Here is a 23,083-nt window from a genome sequence, read left to right on the forward strand (position 1 = left end):
TGTACCAGAACACACATATAGTAGGAAGAAGCAAAAGCCTGTTTTACACACCTGTTGGTAACAAAGTGACTCTCGGTACTAAGCTTGACAGTGGGTCAATGGCGTGCACAATGAGTGAGATGGCTAAGCTGAAGTTTATAGATGCTGGGGTAGTTGATGTGAAAAGCCAGTTTAACTCAGATGTCGTACTTGTTGGCAGTGGAGGACGCCTTATGAGGCCTAAGTCTGCATTCAACAAACATTGAAGTCTATGGATGCAAGATGGTTGTTCCAACTTTGGTAGTAGAAGGTCAACATGATGAACTAATACTGGAAACCAACGTGATCAAGCACATCCTCCGTGAATCAAAACAATGTGACAATTATTGGAAAGCAGTCTCGGCCCCCTGCATCACAGACATGGAATCCGAGCAGTTTCTCACCATGTTAGCTGGAATCAACCACTGGAGAGGCGACAACATCTCTAACAAGATAGGAACAGTGAGATGTAACTCAGCCATTTGCCTTGACCGTGGTCGCGAGTATCTGGTTTGGGAAAAGCTAAACAAAAACCACTGTTGCGTCTCCTGGCAGCGCGGTGATGACAGAACCTACTACGTCTCGCTCAGCACTATGGGGGATCATGTTGGCAAGGATTGTTACGCCTGTGTGGGGAGACAGATGGGTCCCACTGAAGCTGATCAACACGTCTGGCCGTCCAGTGTGGCTGAAGCGCAATGTAAAGCTTGCAGACATCTTCCCATGTGTAGCAATGGAGGACATACAAGTCACCGAACCAGAACAGTGTAGTCCACCTGGTCAGCTGTCCTCAAGCCACGTCTGAGTCCGATGTGACGGGCCACAAGAGACACATTCCACGGAAGAGAAGCTAAGACTGCTGGAGTTGAGTGCTTTGGACCTCAGCCCGTGATGTGTATGAGAAGTGCAAGAGTCAACTGGCTGACCTAGTAGTGCGCTATGAGGATATCTTTTCACGTCACCATCTTGATTGTAGAGAAGCTAAAGGATTTGTTCACAGAATCCGCATGACCGACAATAGACAGTTCCGGCTTCCGTTCCAAAGAGTGCCTCCATGTCAATACCAGAAGATGCGCCAGGTCTTGAGTGAGAAGGGGGAAAAATATCTAATTTGGAAATCGACAAGCGAGTAAGCATCTCCCCTGGTGCTAGTCTATAAGAAAAATTGAGACCTTCGTATCTGTACAGACCTCCGCTGGTTGAACAAGAAGACCCTGAAAGATGCACATCCTCTCCCGCACTAGATGGACTTCTTGGCTGCGCTCGGCGGCAACGCTCTCTTCAGCACAATGGATCTCACCTCTGGGTTCTATAACATGCCACTGCACGAAGATGTCAGGAAGTATTCAGCCTTCACAACACCTATGGGGCTCTTTGAATATAACCGTCTACATCAGGGTCTCCTGTAACATCCCTGGAAGCTTCTTGCGCATGATGGCCAGTATCTTCGGAGATCAGAACTTCATGTGTTTGCTGTGTTACTTGGATGATCTGTTGGTCTTTGGCCCAGACGAGAAGAAGGCCTTGGAACCCTTGAAGATGGTCACAACATGAAGTTGGCCCCATATAAGTGCTTTTTCTCAGGAAGTCTGTCAAGTTCCTTGGTCATATAATTTAGGAAAATGGTGTGTCTACAGATTCTAATAAAGCCGACAGCATCCCTAAGATAAGCATTGGTGATCTGATGGAATTTGATGGTGACTCCTTCACAGAAACCGGTAAGGTCATTCCTTGGCATGGTAAACTACTACTAACACTTTGTGCCTGGTTTCTCCGCAATAGCCAAACCTCTTCTCGTTGACTGGATCAAAGAGAAAACCCAAGGGTCGTCAGAAAGTAAAGCACTCCTCAGCGTCGAAAATTGAGCGTCGGACACCTGAACATGAGAAGGCCTTCAAAAAATGTAAGACCTCTCTGGTAGACACGGTGGTGTTGGCACATCCTGACTTCTCTCGCCTGTTCATGTTATCGACAGATGCGTCCATGGACGGCATTGGTGCTGTCCTGTCACAGTTGCAAGATGTAGAAACTTGTGCCAGACCCATTGCATTTGCTAGCAAGTCCTTGTCTGTCTCAGAAGAACTACCCAGCTTAGCAGTTAGAGTTCCTGGCAATGAAGTGGTCGATCTGTGACAAGTTCAGTCACTGGTTGAAAGGTCATGTCTTTACTGTTTGGACTAACAACAATCCATTTACTCACATTATGACCAAGCTGACGCTGGACTGTTGCGAGCAACGCAGAGTGGCCAAGTTAGCCAGTTATGATTTTGACATCAAGTACGTGCCAGGTCCTCAGAATATGGTTGCTAATGCTCCAAGTCGAGTGCCCTTTATCAAAGCTGTTGGCAACAGACTGCTTTGTGAGCCCAATGGAAAACCTCCTTAGTGACGTTCAGGCAGTGTCAAACACTTCAGTCCAAGATGCCTTCAGGAGGTCAAGCTATCTCAAAGGCAGCCCCAAATGTGTAAGCTCACAGAACTTCCATGTCTGTTTACATGTGTTCTTAGTCCTTGGCAGCAAATACATCAGCCATACTCCAGTCACATGACAACTAGGAAACAGGAGCTAGAACACGTGCATCATTTACCTCAACTGATATCTCCTGGTCAAGACACCTTACCTGCCTACTCTGAGAAGGAGCTTTGTGATGAGCAACTCAACGATAGGACCCTTTCTCATGTACTATTCTATGTGGAGAGACAACGCAGGCCTTCAAAAAGGGAAAGAGTAAGAGAAACAGTTTCAGCCATCAGACACTTGAAGAGCTGGGAGAAGCTTGTTGTCAGTAATGACATACTGTACAGAGTCTCACGAGATCAGATATCAAAGACAACGTGGTTCCAGTACGTAGTTCCTGAGTCTCTCAAAGCAGAAGTCCTGAAGGGTGTTCATGATCATGCAGGTCATCAGGGTCAGTTCAAAAGCCTTAGCTAGACAGAGATTATTCTGGCTGCACCTTGACAGAGATGTTAGGGATTATGTCCGTGGTTGCCACTGTTGCATCGTCAGCAAGACAGTTGAGCCCGAGGGCAGGGCTCCACTGGAAGGTATCACCTCGACGGGGCCGCTACAATTGGTTTGTATCAATTTCTGGTATGCTGAATGATCAAACAACAAGTTCCTTGACATACTAGTGATAACAGATCACTTTACAAGAATGGCTCAAGCATTTCCCTGCAGAGACCAATCAGCTAAGCAGGTGGCAAGAATCCTGTGGGACCGATACTTCTGTGTGTATGGATTTCCTGAGAGAATTCCTAGTGACCAAGGAACAAGTTTCGAGAGACAGTTGATCAGCGAGTTACTGAGAGTCTCTGGTGTGAGGAAGTCGCACACAACACCGTATCACCTGATGGGGAATGGCAGCGTGGAACGTTTCAAATCGGACACTTGGCAGCATGATCCAAGCTCTAGCACCAAGCAAGACTGGCCGAGACACCTGCAAACATTTACGTTCATGTACAATTGCACGACCCATGAGAAGACAGGGTACGCCCCCTTCTACCTGATGTATGGAAGGATCCCTCGTCTGCCAGTAAATGTGCTTTTAAGAAACAATGAACGATCCAGCTGTTACCAGTTACGACAAGTATGTGGTTTCGCTCTCCAAGGATCTGAAGGATGCTATGGTGATAGCACTGGAACATGTTGCAAAAGAACAGAACCGAAAAACAGATTTACAACAGAAAGATCAAGGGGCCACCATAGAAGTTGGCGATCAAGTACTGTTGACAAACAAGAAAGAAAGAGGCAAGAGGAAAGTGGCAGACCGATGGGAATCGTCAATATACACTACCGGTCAAAAGTTTTAGAACACCTACTCATTCAAGGGTTTTTCTGTATTTTTACTATTTTCTACATTGTAGAATAATAGTGAATACATCAAAACTATGAAATAAGATATGGAATCATGTAGTAACCAAAATATAATATATTTTATATTTGAGAATCTTCAAACAGCCACCCTTTGCCTTGACAGCTTTAATTTATTTTCTTCTTAATGCATTCGAGCCAATCAGTTGTGTTGTGACAAGGTATGGGGTGGTATACAGAAGATAGCCCTCTTTGGTAAAAGACCAAGTCCATATTATGGCAAGAACAACTCAAATAAGCAATGAGAAACGACAGTCCATCATTAGTTTAAGACATGAACATCAGTCAATGCACTTTGAAAGTTTATTCAAGTGCAGTCGCAAAAACCACCAAGCACTATGATGAAACTGGCTCTCATGAGGACCGCCACAAGAAAGGAAAACCCAGAGTTACCTCTGCTGCAGAGGATACGTTCATTAGTTACCTGCCCAAATAAATGCTACAGAGTTCAAGTAACAGACACATCTCAACATCAACTATTCAGAGGAGAATGTGTGAATCAGGCCTTCATGGTCAAATTGCTGCAAAGAAACCACTACTAAAGGACACCAATAAGAAAAAGAGACTTGCTTGGGCCAAGAAACACGAGCAATGGACATTAGACCGGTGGAAATCTGTCCTTTGGTCTGATAAGTCCACATTTGAGATTTTTGGTTCCAACCGCCGTGTCTTTGTGAGACACAGAGTAGGTGAACGGATGATCTCCAGATGTGTGGTTCCCACCGTGAAGCATGGAGGAGGTGTAATGGTGCTTTGCTGGAGATACTCTCTGTGATTTATTTAAAATTCAAGGCACACTTAACCAGCATGGTAAAAGCATTCTGCAGCAATACTTCATCCCATCTGGTTTGCGCTTAGTGGGACTATAATTTGTTTTTCAACAGGACAATGACCCAACACACCTCCAGGCTTTATAAGGGCTATTTGCCAAAGAAGGAGAGTGATGGAGTGCTGCATCAGATGACCTGGCCTCCACAATCACCTGACCTCAACCCAATTGAGATGGTTTGGGATGAGTTGGACCGCAGAGTGAAAGAAAAGCAGCCAAAATGTACTCAGCATATGTGGGAACTCCTTCAAGACTGTTGGAAAAGCATTCCAGGTGAAGCTGGTTGAGAGAATGCCAAGAGTGTGCAAAGCTGTCATCAAGGCAAAGGGTGGCTACTTTGAAGAATCTCAAATATATTTTTATTTGTTTTAACACTTTTTGGGTTACTACATGATTCCATATGTGTTAATTAATAGTTTTGATGTCTTCACTATTATTCTACAATGTAGAAAATAGTAAAAATAAAGAAAAACTCTTGAATGAGTAGGTGTGTCCAACATTTTGACTGGTACTGTATATATGCACATGATCACGCAGCATCCAGCCAGAGTTGTTCAACTTTGCTAGGTGGGTTTGCAGTTGTTCTGAAGTTTACACAGTGTTGTGTATGTATGTGCAAGAGTTGCTCAACTTTGGAGAATAAACTGTTAAAAGAGAACAGCACTGTGTCCTTTGTCGATGTGCCACATGAGAGCCGTTACACGCATTTATTCTCTCCAGAGTCAAAATGTACATTTGGTGTATGATTTCACGGTTAATATTATATTAGGCTATGTGAGAGGTTATAGACCTACAGTCAATGTCCATATTTCAGTTGGTATTATATTTAACCCATCTGAACAGTACAGTTCCTTTCATGTGCCATATTTGATGACCCTGTCTTGTGACTGTCCAAAACATTAGGCTATTGTTCTGACCCACCCTTCTCTTTATTTTCAACTCTCCATTTCGCAGCTTTCATTATTGAATTAAACTGTGACAAAGTCCTCTTTGCATCAGTGGATCAACGTTATGCTTTTGGGAACTTGGGCAGAAAAGTTTTGGCAATTGAAGTGTATTTGGCGCACATACAGTTATAAGCCTAAGTGCGTATAAACCTAAGCTTTAGGGCCTAACACCAAAAATAAAAATAAATTAAGAAAAACCTCAATGTAGCCTATAGAGATGAATTGTACAATAATTATACATTATGAATTTTTTATGCATTGTTTTCTCTTTATAAAACCTGGCCGCGACCCGCCCTTTACTTACACAATATTTAATGACCCTTAACACGCAGGCGCAGGGACTGCGGGTTATGAGTCAACCCTAAAATCACTGGTGTGCTGACATACCTGTGACGTTTGCACTTTACTTTCCCACACACTGCACAGCTGTGTCCCAATGGAAACAGCTCCTGTTGCTCCTGCTGCTGTAGAAATAGAGGGAGATCCTAAAGCTACAAAACTTACTTTTGGATATCCCACTGACAAATGGGAACTGACCGTTAGAAAAGTTAAGCAACTGAGTCACTTCACCACTGGAGTGACACTGCATTGCCCTCCAACTACTGGTATTAGTGTTTTTAACATTCAACTTACTTTGTTCTTGGGCTTCATGGTGAAGAGGATGTTGGGCAGGAGGGATTCTGTGCCGAGGGAGCAATAGAATGTAATCACTCCAGCCAGGAAGGACCAAAACACCATCAGAATGTGGAGATACCTGGAAGAAAAACCTGGTCAGACACATATAGCTAGATGTCTGGTTAATACCGGAACTAAAAAAGAAACATTCTGAAATTATGAGTTTAGACAGGATGCTGAACTAACTTTTCCTGTCACTCCAGAATGAGCAAGAGAACTTTAACTACAAGTACTTCAAGTGACATTATGACTGAGTCAAAACATTCGATATCCCACATGAACAAATATCCACTGTATGTCAACAAAACCTACCTATTAAGAAGTATAGTTGATGAAAACATGAAAACCAGAAGAAAGCAAAAGACAGGGTATTGACGTCCAACTTCCCTCAGGACATCAATTTGCAGTCCTTGCTTCAGATTCTCCAGATAAACTCGAATACGTTCCATTTTACAATGGGGTCTGTTGAAGTAAACATTAAAAAGCTAGATGGACACCCTAAACAAGTAACCCATAACACCAGCTAAAATGTACTCGCTAGGTCTAACGTTATATAACGTTTGATGCGTATGCTAAAGTTAACAAGGAAGGCTCGCGACTTTAGCTATTTACTAATACACAATATAATCCCATCAACTAGTACTTCAAACAGCGAACCATGTCATAACTTTGTGCAGGTTTCACATTGTTATCTAATTTCTTCAACGATAGGTCTTCCTTTTAATTATGGTTAGCACTTTTGTTATTTCCCATTTCAGAAAGTATTGTGTGATTTCCTTGACAGATCGAGTTCCCTTAATCCGATGGTCGTCACTTCCGGTTCTAATCCTCACCACAGGAAGTGCCAGCATACCAGAGAGGGAGGGATAGGCGAAGCTACTGGAAAATCTTTAGTACTGTAGTCTCAGCTGGTAATTGCTTGGTATTCATAATCATAAACTATTTAATTTCCTAAACGAAATAGTATGTTTGAAAGTAACACGAACTTCAGTGAAGAAATTAATTCCATTGCCGTAAATTCCATACCAAGGTGTGGTGCACAAAGCAGCATGTTGAATTGTTTGCGTTTTTCCATAAAATCTACATTTAAATGTATACAACTATGTTGGACGAATAGTCATAAATTGATCAAATACAATATAAAAATATAAGACAGGGATGAAAATCAAGACCTTTATTTTTAAAATAAGTTTCACGCGCCTCACTTAACAGTATAAAACAATTTATTTGCAAGAATGCAAAAACAATTGTTAGCCACCAACAACTGTTTAAACTGGTAACAGCTTTTCAGAGTCAATTGTGTACAAAACCTGATTAAGTTGTTGTCTCCTTTATGCGATCCAGGAAATACATTTTTTTTTTTAAGCTGCAGTATCCCATTTGAACTGGATAAACCAAGTCATATCCAGCTAACTCAGATACTAATTACATGCTCAACATGATGCATATTCAAAACACTTGTCACATACTTAAAATGTGACAAAAAGGCAGCTCATAGATGTCTGATCGATATTCATGTTGTACATCATGATTAGGCAAATTTCTGTACACAAAGTAGACTGATGGCTCTCAAACTTAAATGTGAATGCAACCTTCCAAATGGGTTGCCTGAAAACCCAATGTTGAATTGCATATAATGCTACATTGGGTTTCCAGGCAACCAAAAGGAATGGATCATATACAAAATACTTACTATCCTATCCCAGAAAGAAAAAGGGACAATGCAATGCTTCTGAAAAAAGCATGTCTTTCCTTCAAGCTTTTACAAGAATGTTGAATTATTATGTTGAACTATTATACAACCTGTAAATACATTATATGAATAAGCACATAGCCAATGCAGTTCAAACCATATGAAAGCAGGGTTTGTTCCTTCATTCACTCATTACATGAGATTATTTAACATGCCCAGCTTGACTTGGCAGTGTTAGAATAACAGCATGCAGCACCTATAACAAACAAACTACATGTGCTCTGCTGTTGCCCTTGTGCTTGTTAGTAGGTGGAACAAGCCCTGCTTTCATCAATTACGTTTCCATACTTACAGTAGACAGGGCAGTTGTATCCTCTGTACTGAGGTAGTTAACCAACCCTTTAAAGACAAGTTCTGAAAATAACCACTTTCCTGTAATGCCTGACCATTTATGCCAGGTGGTTAAACCTAAAAACCTGCTAAACATTATATTAAAGCCAATCAAAATCAAAACAGAATTAAATATGTCTATTCCATCGTAAAGCTGCATTATGCATCAAAATATACATTGGCGTCAAGCTCCTCTGAGCCACTTCAAACTTAGACAAAGTGCAAAAGGCATAACTACATTTCGGGATGAACAGTCCACTGGGAACTCAACATATTCAATAGTCATTTTAAAAATGGCATATTATTTGGAGACATGGGGGAGGTGGCAAGCTTATAATAACAAAGGCGTGGCTGTGGTTTAGGATTTTCTGGAACACTTGCCGTGGATAATGAGCTTTCTGCACATGTGCAGTATCTTTTTTTTTTACGTAACTGCTGCTCACAGTAGTGTCTGCTCAGTGCTCCACTGCTGCTTCCACTTAATGTTGTAGCCTACACTATATACAGAGATATGTTTTTTTAGTCTATGCTTAAGACATGGTCAACATGTTCACCCTATGCTTTCCATGCCTCAAGCGTGACTTAATGTAATTATTTTCAGGAGGGGTGTTACATGCAGCCATCATGTTCGTACAAACTTTGTCGGTTGTAACAGTTGTCTGTTGCAAACATAAGCAGTCTAGCGAGTCCATGTTCTTTTTAGTTGCCGAGTTAAACATGCAGCTACTTAGGCAAGAATATCAAACACGAGCAAGACACACAGGCAGTCAAAATAGTGATTTAATGTTATTTTCTCATCGCAAACATTGGCTAGTTATTTTTTCCAGCAATCATCGCTACGATATGGCAGCATACTATGAAGATTATGACAAATAGTAGGCAGTCTAAGCAGTAGTTGACAAAACGACGCAAGCAATAATAAACGCGCCGGGCGATGCAAAACACTCGCCCATTGTCAGACACTGGTTACGGGTCAAAATACATGCTCAACTGTCCAGAGTTGGAACAGCTAGGCCGCTTACTCGTGCGGTACTTGCATGATAATTGAAACGCAAATTAGTAGTTAGTAGGGTCTGGGTGTGGTTGAAATGCAGATCATTTTTTGCCCCAAAGCAAAACTCAAGTGGGTAGTTCCATGCAGCTATTTAGGCAGCATATGAAACACAAGCAAGACACAGAGACACAGTCTAGTTAGCGATTTAATGTTATTTTCTCATCATTACAAGCATTGGCTAAGCAGGAGGCAGACAAAGTAGTAGTGTTCTTTTTTCCCCCAGGAACTCTGGCTAGTGGCTACGATATGACTATAAAGCATTAGCCTACTTCACACAAACACCTGACTGTTTTTTCTCCAATGGAATGAATGTGTAAGGACTGTGTCCTGCTTGTGTAACGGATGTGAAATGGCTAGCTAGTTAGCGGGTACACGCTAATAGCATTTCAATCGGTTACGTCACTTGCTCTGAGACCTGAAGTAGGGTTTCCCCTTGCTCTGCAAGGGCCGTGGCCTTTGTGGAGCGATGGGTAACGACGCTTCGTGGGTGACTGTTGTTGATGTGTGCAGAGGGTCCCTGGTTCGAGCCCGGGTATGGGCGAGGGGACAGTTTAAAGTTAAACTGTTACACTTGTGCAACTGCAATATCCGTTACAACAGACAATGGTTGTACAGCCTTCATAATATATTTTGGGGAACATTAGATCAAATCACTTTGGGGTTATTTCAGCTGTTCAGAAATATGAGAAAGACATAGGCTACATCAGCATGGCCCAAAAGAGGGTGAGTAAAAAGAGAAACGTGAGGGGAGTGTGAGCAGCAGCTACAAAGTGTGCGTAAAAGAACATGCGCATGTAAAATATTATATGTGCAGAATATGATCCCGATCCTTAGCTTTGAGAGAGGTTTTCAGAGGTGTGAAAACCCTATTTGCAGCAACGGTCTAAAAAGTCCAAGCAACAAGTATCTTGAGTTTGCCCTTTTGATTATCTTCTAATCTGGCAGATATGCTCCTGTAAAGTTGGAATATCATTGGACCATTGAGTTGACCTTACCAGCACTTCAATTGGCAGCTTCCAGTATAACCCCACATAGCAGGTCAGTCTTCATAGTGACAGGTCAGGACCGGCCTCGACCACTTTTCCCTGCTAGTCAGGTAACAAAAGGACGCAATTAGAAGATAGATCACAACAGATGACCACATAACATCCAGCTAGCTACCCACAAGTAACTACAGAACACAGTCCAATGCACATTAAAGACAAACAAATTAACTTGAGTAAGGAAAAAGCAAAGGGTTCTAGTCATTCACCAAGACGTCTACACCCTTCAGCTTCACATGCAACAAGGCTATGCCGTCAGGAAAAGGTAGAGCAGAACAGTGGCCTTGCTGTGTTATTTTAAAGGTGACCAGTCAAGTGGTTGGGATATGGAAAGATTGGGGGTTATGTCCAAACTACAAGCACTATGTACAGACAGTTCATGCATGACAATTATTCCCATCGTTGCTCAATTTGAGATAGAGCCTTCGGGGACAAGAACATCTTCACAGACTAATTTTTTAATAGCCAAAGGGATATATTTGAACTGACCATCAGAGAAAGACTCCACTTTATGACATTTCTTTAAAACGGGAATCCATTTAATTTGGGCTACGAAATTGTGAAATCTAAATCGAGAATTTTTGAGATATGGTCTCGAATCAAAAAACTTAACTCAAATGGAGAACGTCTCTACACATACGTAACACTTCAATTGTGGAATAAGCCGACTACTGAAATAAGTAATACATTGCAAAAGTGAAGTTGCTGCACGTGGCAAACCTTTAGTTATTTTCTTCCACAAGGAGCCTTAAATTTGAAGGTAATTTGAAGAGAATTTTCCGAAACATGAATTTGAAACACAATTTGAGATTTTGTACACTTCTGCGTGTATGTTTATTAAAGCAGACAAATAGCAAAAAAATACAAGCCAAAATGTAAAGCCCAATAAATAGGACTAGTCTTTTTTTTCTTCTTTGATTTTTTACAAGACACGCCATTTCCTAGCATTATCTTCTGTAACATACAAATTGTGGTTTCATTTGTTTTAAATAGGTACATGTTTAGGAGACATTAGTTTAGTTGCTGTTAGCTACTTAAAACATGGAATCACTAAAAACATACATAAAACTACAGCCAAATAAAAACAGCTGGATCACATGATTGCACATTTTTAAATGTTTAAACCTGATTATGGAAATCGCATTAATCAACTTTGAAAGAATAAAAACCAGTTAGCCAAAAACAGTTGGAAGTGTGACTACTGTTCAAATCCAAGCGGATTATTAAAATATATACAAAATAAATCTTGCCAGATGTCACCAAATTGGGAAAAAAGTGAGGCAACTATATGGATTTAGGGCCAATCAGATCAAGTCTCTAAAAAAGGATTTGGAATTAAAGCCCTAATGTTCTACTTCCACTGTTGCCCAAAATAATCCTGATAAAACTCCTGGTTGTCAGATTTGTAACCATAGTTACCAGAACGATCACCACCTTGGAGCGGTTGCTGAGCAATGGGTTGAGAGCCCCAGTTCTGATTATTGGTTTGGCGCCGCTTGGAATCTGGCTGGTTGTACCCATCAGCTTTGCGCTTTCCTCCTACATTTCCACCGCGGTCACCCCTCGCACCACGTACCCCGCCGCGGCCTCTCTGTTGCACACCTCCTCTGCTTGATCCTGGACCACCACGAGGGGAAAAGCCACCTCTGCCCCTGGGAGCGCCTGACCTGTCTCTGGCTGGGGATGCCCCCCGTGCACCTCTGCCCCCTCTTCCTCTAGCGGGAGCCTGAAAGTCATCATAGCCGTAGTAGTCGTAGTCGTATCCCCCGCGGTAGTTGGGGTAATCATATCCATAATAATCGTAGTAATCATCGTAGCCATAATAGTCGGGTGGGTAAGAATAACCTCCCCTACCTCGGCCGCCTCTTGTGGGAGGGGGCAACTGAGGGGGGCCGTAGTTATAATAATAATCATCATCATCATACCTATGGGAGAAACAAGCAGAACCTGACAAAAATGTTCAAGGCACTGAACACACATGGACTCATTGTTCTGATTTGATGACTAAAGCCTTGTTCACACTGGCAGTTTAAAGTGACTCAAATCCAATTTTCATACATATCACATTAGAATCTGTTACTTTTCCTGCAGGCTGAACAGCCAAAAATCAGATGGAATCAGATAATTCAACACACATTTCAAACCTTCATATATACATTCATGTACATACTACCCCAATTGGCCCGACCAACCAGAGCACCCGCACATTGGCTAACCGGGCTATCTGCATTGTGTCCCGCCACCCACCACCCGCCAACCCCTCTTTTACGCTACTGCTACTCTCTGTTTATCATATATGCATAGTCACTTTAACCATATCTACATTTACATACTACCTCAATCAGCCCGACTAACCGGTGCCTGTATGTAGCCTCGCTACTGTTATAGCCTCACTTCTGTGTATAGCCTCGCTACTGTTATTTTACACTGTCTTTTTACTGTTGTTTTTATTTCTTTACTTAACTATTGTTCAACTAATACCTTTTTTGCATTGTTGGTTAGAGCCTGTAAGTAAGCATTTCACTGTAAGGTCTACACCCGTTGTATTCAGCACATGTGACAAATAAACTTTGATTTTAAACCACCTTCGTAGGTGGTTTGAAATCAGATACAAATCTGATTCCTGGCCATGCGACTTTTCTGAATGGTAAAATATGATTTATTTGCCCCCAAGTTTTTTTAGACTGCCTAATAACACATCTTGTTGCTTGTTAGCTGCTCTGTTGACAGTTTGACAATAACAAACTGTAGGTAACTAGCTTGTTAACTGTTTACAAACAAATGATTGATAGGAAGCACAAGCACCGCCAAAACAGCCTACACCACTGCACACACACCCGTCATTACTATGACAACTAGCATAGCCATGTCAGCAAATAACTTCCATCTGAACACCCACAAATCTGATTTGGTCACTTGTACCTTGCCATTTTGACAGTCAGTACTTCAAAACAGATTTGAAAAACAAAACAGATGTGAACATTAGGGCCTGCAGTGTAAACAAGGCTTTAGAATCAATCAGTCATGCACCAATTTCAAATTGGGCGCAAAAAATATATTTTATAAAGACATGTCTTACATGTTTGTTTTGGCTGCTTGTCTCTGAGCTTTGCGTTCCTTCCTCTTCTGATCGGGGGGCTTTGCAAAGACTATGTCAATGTGCTCTCCTTCCAGAACTTTGCCATTCATTTGAGCCAACGCCTGTGGAGATGATGGCAAACTACAGTCATCATACAATTACACACCCTCAATGTCATTTACTTACCACAGTGTATTCTCATTATATTATCACTCAATATAAAGTACCTTGACTGCAGCGTCCCTCTCATCAAAGTGAACGAAGGCGTAATCTTTCAGCTTTTTCACTCGCTCCAGTTTCCCAAACTGGCCGAAGGATTTTTCAAGTATTTCTTCCGTAACACTGTTCGCAAGGTTTCGGACAAACAAAACTTTGACCTGTGGGTTGAAATGCACAATGGGAAACGTGTTAAGAACTTCAACTACATGGGTTACACACAGGCATCAGTGTGATCTGCACCCACTTAAAGACTAGTGGTTGTATTTTGTTAAATGAAAGACATCCAAGGTTGATCAAGCATCAACTGCAAGCCTATAAAGCGAGACTTCAGGTTGGAAATATATCAAATGAAAATCTCCAGTGTTGCTTACAGTTACAGTTTTGACTTAAAACCAGCTTGAAAATCTATGGCAAGACTTGAAAATGGCTGTCCAGCAATGATCAACAACCAACTTGACAGAGTTTGAAGAATATTAAAAATAATAATGTGCAAATATTGTACAATCCAGGTGTGCACAGCTCTTAGAGACTTACCCAGAAAGACTCACAGCTGCAAATCTGTGCCAAAGGTGGTTCTAACATGTGATTATAACATGGGTGCGACTACATATGTAAATGTGATAACGGCTGTCATTTTCAATAAATTTGCAAACATTTCTAAAAACGTGTTTTCACTTTGTCATTATGGGGTATTGTGTGCAGATGGGTGAGACATCTATTTAATCCATTTTGAATTCTGGCTGTAAGAAAACGTGGAATAAGTCGAGGGGTATGAATACGTTCTGAAGGCACTGTATACAGTGCACTACTTTTGAGCAGGTCCAATGGGCCCTGGTCAAAAGCAGTGCACTATATAGGGAATTAAGTGCCCTTTGGGACATAACACCTTGTTTCTCCAGTGTTTCATCACTTTGTAGTCAGCAGATCACTTACCTTGGCCATAACCTCTGGATCTGGGTCCTCGATGGGGTCTGCCCATTCCACAGTAACCATGTTCCCCCACACTTTCACCTTGCCACTCATTAGCCTGCGTCTGGCCTGAGCAGCAGTTTTATGGTCCTCGTATTCCAAAAAGCAAAAACCTCTGTTCTTCTTTTTGTCATCTGGCTGATGGTACAGTATGACATCATTAAGACCCTCTGTTAGAAATAGAAAAAGTTAAGCGAGGTTTGAGCAAAATGTGATTATGTATTTAGTTACAACTACAAGACCTGTTGTTGACTTAATCAAATGAAAAGTGCCCATCTCACCCATAAACAAAGATCTTTCTTACCTGTGACTTTAGCAAACTCCTCCACAATCTGTTCTTTCGTTTTACTCTTGGGGATGGAGCCGACGAACAGCCGGTTATTGGCAACAGATATACACACTCCAATGTGTTTGCCGGGGCGTATTTCATGATTATTACACTGGGGAAAGAGGAACTCATCAACCAGTGTGACAAGGATAAATATGAAACAGCCATGGCACAGACTATGCCAAAGTTCATACTTCCAAACTGACTGATAGGCTGAAGAGACAGACCATAACTGGAAGCATGGGGATACACTGACCAGGTTTACAGTCTCCGAGGCAGCCTCTTTAGTGCAGAAGGTAACAAAGGCGTAGCCCCTGTTCAAGCCACTCAGGGGGTCCATCATTAGACGTAGATCCCAGATAGGTCCCGCCTTCTCAAAAAGGGGCACCAGCTCATCCTCAAACAAGTCTCGAGGAATTTTCCCAACAAATATCTGCGAAGGTAGGTCATGAAACAAGTCATGAAAAAACATTTGTGAGCAGCTAAGAAAGTGGTCAGTTCTGGAAATGTAAAATATTTATGGGAATCAAGGAGACGAGCGGTATTTTTTATTTGGCCCAGTCAGATCTTAGCGGTAAGCTCTCAGTGTAACAAGAGTCACTCCAGAATTACAAACGTCATCATTAGGCCAAACAGAGATTTGTCGACATTTGATGGTCTTATTCAAAAGTGTTTGTTCACTGAAAGATAAAGACCGTACCTCTGTTCCAATAGTGGGTTGAGCACCTGAATACACAGACTCAGGGGGGGGGCCTCCATACTTCCGCTGACCCGTTGTCACATCAAGTGTATAGATGGTTCTATCAAGCAGAGCCTGTCATTATCAAAATAAAAATATTTCATGTTGCTGTAACCACACACAGACACCGCTTGATTTTTCACACAACCACAATAAATCAGCTATGCAAAAAATGTGACCGCGTAGCCTAAACTGACAGACTTTTGTAACATTGGTATAATACTCTGACGAGCTAAGTCAAGATCAAGTCTGCCAACAAATGAGCAAGACTCTTACAATCTGCTATGCCAAGATATTGGAAAAGAGGCATGCCTTCATCTCTACAAAGAGTAAACTTCCTTCCTGGTGTTGACATACTTTTATTTTCGCCTCATCTGGTCCTTTCGTGGGATCTGAAACTTTGGTCCCATGCTTCTCCCTCTGTCTATAAGTCTTCATTACTCCACAGAGGAAGGCACTTTTGTTCTGAAAAGGAAAGTTTACGCTTTTAGTACTCCCTGCGTTTCATTAAATAATCCTCAACTAAGTGTAACGCAGCGGCCACTTACTTGCACGTGCGACAGATCACTTTCCTTAAAATCAAGCAGGACTTGTAGAGCACCTTCTTCGTTAAATTCTTTCAATGCTTCAATAGCCCTTTCATCTAGGTCACTGTGCGCTACCAGGCCTGTAGAAGGGTGACATTTCAAATATAACCACTGTTTGCTAATGAAATCACAAAGAACTCATGGGATTATGTCCAATCAGATCTTAGCGGTAAACCATCACAGCAATGTTGAGTTGCTCCAGTATTTGAGTATAGAGATCATCATGTGGACAACCAAAAAAAAACAAAATTGTCACCATTGCTAGAAATAGCAACCAGCCAGGCTAGTTGTACATTATAAAATTTGAAGAATAATGATTTATGCTTACAGAAACCAAGGAAATACACACGAACAAGCTCATCAAAGGAGGGAAAAAGTATCTCGCTAACTGCACCCACAACCAAAGCATTAATCCTACTGCATGAACCAGGTCAGCTGTACATGCACAAGTCAATTCAGACATCTGAACACCCCTCCCCCCCCCTACGCCTTTCTTTTGCTCCCCCCGGAGACCATATCAAGACAACAACACAACCCCCCCCCCCCCCCCCCCCCCCCCCCCAGGATTCGCAGAGTTCCATCCTTAAATAAAGACATGCTCCGGAACTTTGGTTAGCAACTACAAAGCATATTTTAAAGCTCCCGCTTTGGGCTGGATGTGTCAATGTGTAGTTTATACATGCATAACCTATTAGCAGAATTAGTGTTAGCCATAGCAAAGCTCGTCAACTCCACCCAGAAACAATGGATTGAAATTCACAGTTCTTTGTTATGGTGGGGATAGCTTTGTTTGTAAATATATCACACAAAGTTGCAAAGGTAAATAAATACAAGTTTCTAATAGAAATACAAACTAAAAAGGAAGAACATGACAACAACAAAAAACAGTTAGGTTATGCATAACATGCACTTACCTGCTATGTAAATTGCATCTAGTTTTTCTGCAACTTTCTGTGGTAAACCAGCATCTAATAAAGTCTGGAAATTGTCTGAATGGATAACTTCAGCTGTAGTTGTGTCCACTTCAGTTATGTCTATTGGTTCCTCTGTACCATTCCCATTTACATGATCGGTCATCTGATCGGTCGCCATCTGTTTAATGCAATGATGAGTAAAATGATTTGAATGACTGTTCCAATAACTTAAGCACCTACTGCACTTAGCCAATTCAAATAAGCAAAACATAACATTCAGGCATATCATCATTGCTTGCCTGGAAATCCAAAGTTGAATTGCATTTAATACTATGTCGGGTAGAAATGAGTGTTTGAATCAGGAAAGTTTCCTCCCTCTACAAGCCAGAGTGTTTAATAAAATTATATTTTAACATACTTTAACGTTTGTCTGTGCAGTGGGTCCTTTTGTCGGCAGCAATGTGAGACAATATATTCACAGGAATGTACAATTACATCAACTCTGTAAAGTGCTGGTAGTGTTCAGATCTCTGAAGCATGCACAGAACCATGTAAATGAGCTCAACAAGTATGCATGCATCTCCTGCATATCTTTTTTATATTGTGCGCATGCTTCAGGTGAATGATTTCTTAATTTCAGGCGAAGGGTACTGCTATGGGATCCCCCATGGCTCCTAACTATGCTAATTTGTATGTGGGTTACATGGAGAAACAGTCTATTTTCAATCCTCTCAAAAATGTTTTCTTGCCTAACATAAGTATTTGGAAACGGTATATTGATCGTAAGTTTGTTGAGGGCTGATAGTTGTCACCCACTTCCCTTGAAAAACAGTTTGCCTTACAGCCAATTCTGTCGAATCAAAAGAATTTGTAAAAAACAATCAGATTTCAACAGAAATATGGCCGAGACGCAAAGAAAATTCAAGGGGAGGGGGTACAAAAATGGTCAGATTAATACTGCCGTTGAGAAAATTCAATTCAAAACAAAACGTGACCTTTTTCAAGGTCACTCTTGCAAAAATAAGCATTCTTGCGTTCTAACTACCCGCTATTCAAAGTGCTCTGAACAAATTAAGGGAATCGTTCACAAACATTGGCACATTCTAAGATCCGATGATAGTATCGGTAATGTGTTTTCTGCCCCCGTATTCTCACGGGGCAGAAACCTCAGAGATCAACTGGTAAACTCTGATTTACCACCCCAAGATATCCCTGCACAACGTGTATTTGCTCCCCTACTGGATGGAAACTACAAGTGTAATGGCTGTGCTCAATGTAATGGCACTTATAAATGTAGATCCTTCAAAGGGTGTTTGAAGGATCTACATTTATAAGTGCCATTACATTGAGCACCCTTGGGGGTGTTTGAAGGATCTACATTTATAAGTGCCATTACATTGAGCACAGCCATTACACTTGTAGTTTCCATCCAGTAGAGGAGCAAATACACGTTGTGCAGGGATATCTTGGGGTGGTAAATCAGAGTTTACCAGTTGATCTCTGAGGTTTCTGCCCCGCGAGAATACGGGGGCAGAAAACACATTACCGATACTATCATCGGATCTTAGAATGTGCCAATGTTTGTGAACGATTCCCTTAATTTGTTCAGAGCACTTTGAATAGCGGGTAGTTAGAACGCAAGAATGCTTATTTTTGCAAGAGTGACCTTGAAAAAGGGAAACAGGGAAACAGATCCCAATTAAAGGTGTTATCACGTGCTCCACTAAGCCAGTTATTTATCTTATAACTTGTCCTTGTGGTAAAAAATGATGTGGGTAAAACAAAGCGCGAATTAAAAGTACGCATCTTGGAGCATTGTTGCACCATTAGGTGCAAAAACTCGACATACCAGTTGCGGCCCACTTTTTGGAAGAAAACCACTCGGTTTCGTCTCTACGTTATATTGGCATCGAACATGTCACCCTCCCTAGGAAAGGGGGTGACCTCGACAATTTATTGTTAAAACGAGAGGCTGCTTGGATCTTTAATTTAAAGACCCTTCAGACTTTGATCTGAAGCCATTCTTGTGATTATGCTATTGTAAATGTTTGTAGGCTTATGTAGCCAAATTGTATCTATGATCGTACGCTATCCATTTATGTTTTTTTGTATGCTATTTTAATATGAGAATTAACCAATGATATCAGGCCACACCCGGCCATGATTACAGACACCTGTGTGTCTTTTGACACTATATAAATGAGTCATCCCGCAGTGTTTGTCATTATACCCTGATGAAGACAGCTTGTGTGTCGAAACGTTAGCCATAAATATTTTTGCATCTGAGCTCCTAATTTGTGCGGCTCTCCTTTATTTTTTTAAGTGTTCCACTCACCTAGCCTAAAAAGGTGTGAGTTTCTTTAACCTCTAGAATCTGAATGCACTACCAGCGCTCTGAAAATTGGATGTAATTATACATTTGTAACAGTATAACTTTATGGCCGTCCCCTCGCCCCGACACGGGCGCGAACCAGGGACCCTCTGCACACATCAACAACAGTCACCCACGAAGCGTCGTTACCCATCGCTCCACAAAAGCCGCGGCCCTTGCAGAGCAAGGGGAAACACTACTTCTTGGTTTCAGAGCAAGTGACGTAACTGATTGAAACGCTATTAGCGCGTACCCTCTAACTAGCTAGCCATTTCACATCCGTTACACATTCCTAATGCCAAAAAGACCAACTGGTAAAGTATGTTAAAATATAATTTTATTCAACATTCGGGACTGATTCAAAAGCTAATTTCTGTCCAATTTAGAATTAAATGTTATTCAACGTCGGGTTTACAGGCAACATTGCATACAGACAAGCATTTAATTCATTGTCCTGGCAAGTTTAGTGCACAGGTGACAAATCAACCCACCTATGCTCATGCTAATCACGAAACTACTACAATGAAGACAAATAACTAACGTGATAAAAGCCATCAGTTATGTTACGTCGATGGTCTTGTTCTAGCTAGCTACTATAGTGCCTGAACAATTTGTCAGGACACCAGGCATTATACTGAACATATTGCTACTTAACTGAATTGGGAGTCATTGGTTTACCATTAACTACACTCAGTTAGCTAGCTAACATTTGGTTTGAGTTGTGTGACTACCAATTCGAGCAGAACCAACTAGTTACTTACTGTAGTTAACGTTACATGTGCTTTTGTGCACAACGATATTTTTTTCTGGCTAAGCTCTTACGGTCTGCCACTTAATTAGCTTCCAATGCATTGCTAAACAAGCCAGCGAGTGCAGATTAACTACGTTAAACGTTACTGTAACATACTTGGAAACAATTAACGTTAAATAGTTAGCCAAGAAATGCTTGAATGTCAGTTAAATGTAAATGACTTAGCTAACGATGTTAAGACTTCCGTGTTTGCAATCCCGTTAACCAGCCCATACACGAGACATCCACGCCGCGTAGCCAATGTTAGCCATAGTTCTACGTAACCGGTTGCTAACTAAAGCGAATAACAAACTAGCTAGCAAACGTTAATTAACCTTTGTCATGCATTTCTCGTCTGAAATGTCACACCGCTTCCGCAACGTTAGTGAACTACTCCATTGGCGCCGGCCTGGTCTCCAGGCGCAAAATGTATAGCAAACTCTGGAATTCATTTTCAAAATGTCGAGTAGGACTCTTAGGAGTAACGTTACTTAGCTAACCACTTTCCACATTGTTTTAAAAACACAGCCAGAACTAAAGTCAACTATCCGCGTGAATGCAGCAGTTTACACATGTAAATACTTACCATTCGATAGTTCACCAAGGTGCACGTTGCCGATTGTCTGATTTCAGGGTGTTTAAAAAAAAAAAAAACTACGATTCCCGGCATAAGGTTAGGTCAGGCTCCTGTCCGGATAATGCGAAATGGCGGCTAGTTGACTGACGCTGCGAGTGTTGTCACTAGTTACCTCAGCCACAAAGTCAAAACTGACTATAAATAATGAAAACATATACGTTTTGATCTCAATTTAGGTTAGGCATGTGGTTAGATTTAAAGTCAGATTTGAAAAATAGATTTGGTAGAAATAGGCGGGGTTTATGACTTTGTAGCTGTGGTAACTGATGACATTGCGCTCCGAGTGCTTCTACATATATGGGGTTTCAGCAACTGCTAACCACGGGCTGTTGTATTTTCGCGGGACTGGGAGCATGCACATTTTGGCACAGAACAGAAGCAATGGCATAGTAACTTTATTTGTCCAGAACAAACGGAGACAAAGGTGTTAAATATTTAAGGCATCATAGCTATCTTCATCACTCTTCATGTCCCATGAATTAGTTATTCTCACAAGAAAAGGTATCGGGGCATATGGACCCAAATGAAAGTGTACAGTGCATTTAGAAATTATTCACACCCCTTGACTTTTTCCACAGCCTGAATTTTGAATTGATTAAATGTAGTTTTTTTTTGTCACTGACCTATACACAATACCCCAAAAAGTTAGTGGAATTTGTTTTTTTGACATATTGCGTAAATGAAAAGCTGGAATGTCTGAAATCAACATTCAACCCCTTTTGTTATGGCAAGCCTAAATAAATTTAGGTTTAACCCCCCCACAGGCAAAATCCTAAAGGTTAACCTAGTACAGTCTGCTTTCCACCAGACACTGGGAGATGGATTCACCTTTCAAAAGGACAATAACCTAAAACAGAAGGCCAAATCTAAACTGGAGTTGCTTACCAAGTTAGTTTTGACTTAAATCTGCTTAAATCTAGGAAAGACCTGAACATGTTTGTCTAGCAATGATCAACAACCAATTTGACCGAGTTTGATTAAAGAATAATGGCCAAATGTTGTACAATCCAGGTTTGGAATGCTCTTACACGGAACCCAAACAGGCTGCACACTATCGTGCATACATTTATTTTGTCCCCCTACACCAAACGCGATCACGACATGCAGGTTAAAATATCAAAACAAACTCTGAACCAATTACATTAATGTGGGGACAGGTCGAAAAGCATTAAACATGTATGGCAATTTAGCTAGACAATTTGTCCTATTTAGCTAGCTTGCTGTTAATAGCTAATTTGTCCTGGGATATAAATATTGAGTTATTTTACCTGAAATGCACAAGGTCTTCTACTCCGACAATTAATCCACATACAATGGCCAACCGAATCGTTTCTAGTCATCTCTGCTCCTTCCAGGCTTTTTCATCTTTGAATTTATATGGTGAATGGAATCTACACTTTTACTACGGCAAACCATTTCTTCAATCACCCACGTGGGTATGAGGAGATGGCACTGGGTACCTGCTTCTATAAACCAATGAGGAGATGGGAGAGGCAAGACTTGCAGCGCGATCTGCGTCAGAAATAGAAATGAGTTCTATTTGATCCCTTGGCGTCGCAGACGCTCGTTGGCGCGCAATAATTGAATAACATGGATTTCTAAATTTATTTTGCGGCGCACGCGACGTGTCTGGTCTGGTCAGCATGTTAAAGGCACATAGCTGTAATCACTGCCAAAGGTGATACTAGCATGTATTGACAGGGGGCTGAATACTTATCTAAGAAATTCCACTTTTATACAGTATATTGTTCTTCCACTTTGACAGAGTATTTTGTGTAGATCGTTAACAAAAATGACAATTAAATCCATGTTAATCCCACTTTGTAACACAACAAAATGTGAGATAAGTCAAGGGGTGTGAATACTTTCTGAAGGCACTGTAGGTGGACCCAAATGATGTAATCTTCAGAACAGCCAGGCAAATAAG

The 23,083-nt window shown here is 41.3% G+C and overlaps 2 protein-coding genes across 9 annotated transcripts in view; both read right to left on the reverse strand.

Moving 5' to 3' along the window:
- The window catches only part of LOC120019642 (sorting nexin-14-like), a 28,985-nt gene extending 21,819 nt beyond the window's left edge, over positions 1-7,166 (reverse strand). For 2 of the 4 annotated variants that reach the window (XM_038963003.1, XM_038963002.1), the window contains exons 1-3: positions 6,656-7,166; positions 6,302-6,422; positions 6,056-6,132 (exon numbers count right to left, since the gene is read on the reverse strand). In XM_038963003.1, coding sequence (XP_038818931.1) covers positions 6,056-6,132; positions 6,302-6,422; positions 6,656-6,792 — 335 coding nt within the window. In that variant the 5' untranslated portion in view covers positions 6,793-7,166. The remainder of the gene's footprint in view (positions 1-6,055; positions 6,133-6,301; positions 6,423-6,655) is intronic. The other 2 variants (XM_038963001.1, XM_038963004.1) reach the window with 2 other exon arrangements.
- LOC120019643 (heterogeneous nuclear ribonucleoprotein Q-like) lies at positions 6,317-21,243 on the reverse strand. Of its 5 annotated transcripts, XR_005472348.1 has the most exons (13): positions 21,106-21,243; positions 17,359-17,536; positions 16,406-16,524; positions 16,215-16,322; positions 15,819-15,932; positions 15,375-15,551; positions 15,095-15,230; positions 14,755-14,960; positions 13,830-13,979; positions 13,603-13,724; positions 11,958-12,448; positions 10,476-10,568; positions 6,317-6,422 (listed from the first exon to the last, which is right to left on the reverse strand). XR_005472348.1 is itself a non-coding variant. In XM_038963006.1 (12 exons), exons 1-12 carry the CDS (start codon positions 21,187-21,189, stop codon positions 10,540-10,542), a joined length of 1,914 nt encoding a protein of 637 aa, XP_038818934.1. In that variant the 5' UTR covers positions 21,190-21,243; the 3' UTR covers positions 9,955-10,539. The 5 variants fall into 5 exon arrangements, 4 of the variants coding, with proteins under 4 accessions (XP_038818934.1, XP_038818935.1, XP_038818933.1 ...); XM_038963006.1 differs by lacking the exon at positions 6,317-6,422 and having other exon boundaries at positions 9,955-10,568; XM_038963007.1 differs by lacking the exon at positions 6,317-6,422 and having other exon boundaries at positions 9,955-10,565; positions 21,106-21,242.
- Between the last annotated feature and the right edge of the window lie 1,840 nt (positions 21,244-23,083).

Source organism: Salvelinus namaycush, chromosome 24 (genome assembly GCF_016432855.1).
Source record: "Salvelinus namaycush isolate Seneca chromosome 24, SaNama_1.0, whole genome shotgun sequence".
Lineage (NCBI taxonomy): Eukaryota > Metazoa > Chordata > Actinopteri > Salmoniformes > Salmonidae > Salvelinus > Salvelinus namaycush.

What these genes read in the sequence shown, in the direction of transcription:
- LOC120019643 (XM_038963005.1), bottom strand. Translation starts at nt 21,189, where the DNA reads ATGCCGGGAATCGTAGTTTTTTTTTTTTTTAAACACCCTGAAATCAGA. An exon ending in AGATGCAATTTACATAGCAG is followed by an intron (nt 16,525 to 17,358) that starts GTAAGTGCATGT and finishes ACCCTTCTACAG; the next exon opens with GCCTGGTAGCGCACAGTGAC. An exon ending in AACCCACTATTGGAACAGAG is followed by an intron (nt 15,552 to 15,818) that starts GTACGGTCTTTA and finishes CTACCTTCGCAG; the next exon opens with ATATTTGTTGGGAAAATTCC.